General features: G+C 49.2%; 1 protein-coding gene across 1 annotated transcript; it reads left to right on the top strand.

Moving 5' to 3' along the window:
- The first annotated feature begins 10 nt into the window (after positions 1 to 10).
- Positions 11 to 667, top strand: LOC102754767 (chromosome unknown open reading frame, human C17orf100). The gene has a single exon (XM_015559183.1). The coding sequence runs from the start codon at positions 296 to 298 to the stop codon at positions 647 to 649; it is 354 nt and encodes a 117-aa protein (XP_015414669.1). The 5' UTR covers positions 11 to 295; the 3' UTR covers positions 650 to 667.
- Positions 668 to 3,097: the final 2,430 nt, after the last annotated feature.

Below are 3,097 nucleotides of genomic sequence, written 5' to 3'. Positions count from 1 at the left end.
GCCTCTGACACGCGTGCGCGGACCCCCTAAAGGCGAGGGCGCGGTGGCGGGCCCACGGAGCGCCGCGGGGCAGGGCCCGGTATTTGCAAGGGAGAGAAAAGCCCGACAGAACCCGGTGCCTGCATGCCATGGTGTTGGGCACTCTCGTCCACCCTTGTGCCTGCGGTGACGTGACACGCCATTGTGACATCATCCCTTCCCTTGTGATGTAACCCAGGGGCGAGACTCTCGGGGAGTGTTAGGCTGTGGGGCCTCCCGAGGTCTCGTGGCCTCCCACCCCCTTTCCACCCGTAGAATGGCCTCACCCCTTCGGGGAAAGACCGCTTCGCCCCTGGTGGAAACCACCCGCTACAAGGAGACATCGACAGTCCGCTTGGAGACCTCGTCCCACCGCGTGGAAACCTCCTCCCGGCGGGTGCACACGTCTTCCCGGCAGGTGGAGACCTCCCAGGTCCCCTCTGGGAAGCGGCTTCCTCGCATCCTCGAGGTGTCCTCCCAGCACGTGGAAACCTCCTCGCAGCGCACAGAAACGTCCTCCCGTCACGTCAGGGCCTCGTCCTTGCGCGTGGAGACGTCTCTGCACCGCGTGGAGAGCCCTCCCCGGAGGGACAAGACGGCAGCCAGCCAGAATGTAAAAATGTCCCGATGAAACACTTCCCAAAGGCCACGGAAGGGCCATGGCCCTCGGCCAGGACCACATTGCCTCCAGTTTGCAGCCACCAAGCAGCCAGGTGGACCGATCAGAGCAACCGCCTGTACATCAGCCCGAGAAAGGCCAATCTGCAGTTTCCAGACTCAGCCAACATTTATTGCCCACGCTGCACCTTGGACCTTCCTGTCTTTGACCCAGACAATTGTTTTAACTGGAAGCCAGCACAAGTGTCCAGGCCCATTCTCCTGTATAAATTGAGTTGATGGATAAGAGGCTGTTTGAACCTCTGAACCAGGTGAGTTTGAGATTCATAGTCCCTTCACTGCCTAGGGACAGGATGCACCCAGAAATGATGCCAGTAGGATGATTATATGCCTGCTAAAAACCCGAGGGGCGTGGAACAGGCTTTCACTCATTCGGTAATTGGCCTTTGTTTGTTTCAAAATAAGCAGGTTTTGGGTTTGTTTTTTTGTATTAAGCCCTGTACATGGTAACCCCAGCTGTACTTTTTAACATAGTTCTAGTATAGTTAGAAATGAAGGTCACCTATCAAGAATAATCTTAGAGCCCTAGCTGGTCTGGCTCAATGGCTAAAGCATTGGCCTGTAGACGGGTGGATCCTGGGTTGGATTCCAGTCCAGGAGCACATGCGTGGGTTGCAGGCTCGATCTCCAGTAGGGGGCGTGCAGGAGGCAGCTGATCAATGATTCTCTCTCATTGATGTTTCTATCTCTCCCTCTCCCTCCCTTTCAGAAGCCAATTAAATTAAAATTAACAAAGTAAGATTTTCTTTAAAAAAAAAAAGAATTGTTTCTATCTCTCCCTCTCCCTCCCTTTCTGAAGCCAATTAAATTAAAATTAACAAAGTGAGATATTTTATTTAAAAAAAAGAAGTATCTTAGAGCAGTGGTTCTCAACCTTCCTAATGTCACGACCCTTTAATACAGTTCCTTATGTTGTGGCGACCCCCAACCATAAAATTGTTTCCGTTGCCACTTCATAACTGGGAACGGACATTTACCACTTGTGAGCCACTATGTAGAGATTTTGACGGTGACCACTGGGGTACGTGGTAATAACTGTGTCTTCCCCTATATGAATACTGCGTTAAAATGTTAATGGGATTAAACATTTTGCTACTGTTATAAATCATAATATACATATCTGATATGCAGGATGTATTTTCACGCGACCCACAAGTTGAGAACCGCTGTCTTAGAGCCTTGGCTGGTGTGACTCAGTGGGTTGAGCATCAAAGGGTCTCTGGTTCGATCCCCAGTCAGGGCACATGCCCAGGTTGCCAGTTCGATCCTTCGTTGGGATGTGTGCAGAGGATAATCTTAGAACGGAAACTTGACCTGAGATATGAGGAGGTGGAGGGGCGGACATTTTGAGTACCTACTCTATCCCGGATGGTATTCTAGCACTAGAGCTATAGCAGAGGGCCAGATAGACAGGGCCTGGCTCTCCAGGAGAACAGGACAGTTCCCTGTTGTGAGTAGCACCATGGAGGAAGTGAACCAGCAATGTGGTAGAGAATGGAGGTCAGTGGGCTCTTCAGATAGGATGGTCAGGGATGGCCTCGCTGACTAAGCACCATTGGAGCTGAGATTTCTGTGCAAGAACAGTGAGCCATGCAAAGATCTGGAAAGGGTGTATTCTAGGCAGAGGGAACAGCAAGTGCAAAGAGTGGATGGGTGCAAGCTTGGAATGTTTAAGGACCAGAAAAACCCATGTGGCTGGAGTTTAACTAGGGAGAGTCATGGTAGGGAAGAGAGGATGTTAGAGAAGTAGGCAGGAACCAGTTCATAGAGGTCTTGTAAGCCAGGCAAGGAGGGGTTTTACTGTAAGGTCAGTGGAGAGACGTTGGAGGGTTTTCAGCCCAAGAGTGACATGATGCAATTTATATTTTTAAAATATCCTGCCTTCTGTGTGTAGGATGCAGGACCGTGGTTCTCAGCTGGGGGGGTGGTTCTGTCCCCTCACAATGTCTAAAGACATTTTTGTTTGTCACAGTTTGGGCAGGGGATGGGGGAGAGTTTTGCTACTGGCATCTGGTGGTTGGAGGCAAGGGATGCTGCTAAACATCCTACAGTTCATGAGACAGCCCCTCCCCACTATATACACCAAACAAAGAATTACTTAGCCCAATATATCAATGGTGTGATATTGAGAAAACCTGATGTAGGGGACAAGCAAGAAAACAAGAACTAGTTAGGAAGCTAATGCGGTGGTTTAGTAAGATATGATAGTGGCTCATATTAGGGTGGCAGGAGTGGAGCTAGAGCAGTGATGGCAAACCTATGACACGCGTGTCAGAGGTGACACGCGAGTTCATTTTTTTGGTTGATTTTTCTTTTTTAAATGGCATTTAAATATATAAAATAAATATCAAAAATATAAGTCTTTGTTTTACTATGGTTGCAAATATCAAAAAATTTCTAT

Source organism: Myotis davidii, unplaced genomic scaffold (genome assembly GCF_000327345.1).
Source record: "Myotis davidii unplaced genomic scaffold, ASM32734v1 scaffold1394, whole genome shotgun sequence".
Classification (NCBI taxonomy): Eukaryota; Metazoa; Chordata; class Mammalia; order Chiroptera; family Vespertilionidae; genus Myotis; species Myotis davidii.
The sequence above is the reverse complement of the archived record's forward strand: the minus strand, read 5'-3'. Positions and strand labels throughout refer to the sequence as shown.

Excerpts from the sequence above, each read along its gene's own strand:
- LOC102754767 (XM_015559183.1), top strand. The coding sequence starts at position 296 with ATGGCCTCACCCCTTCGGGGAAAGACCGCTTCGCCCCTGGTGGAAACC.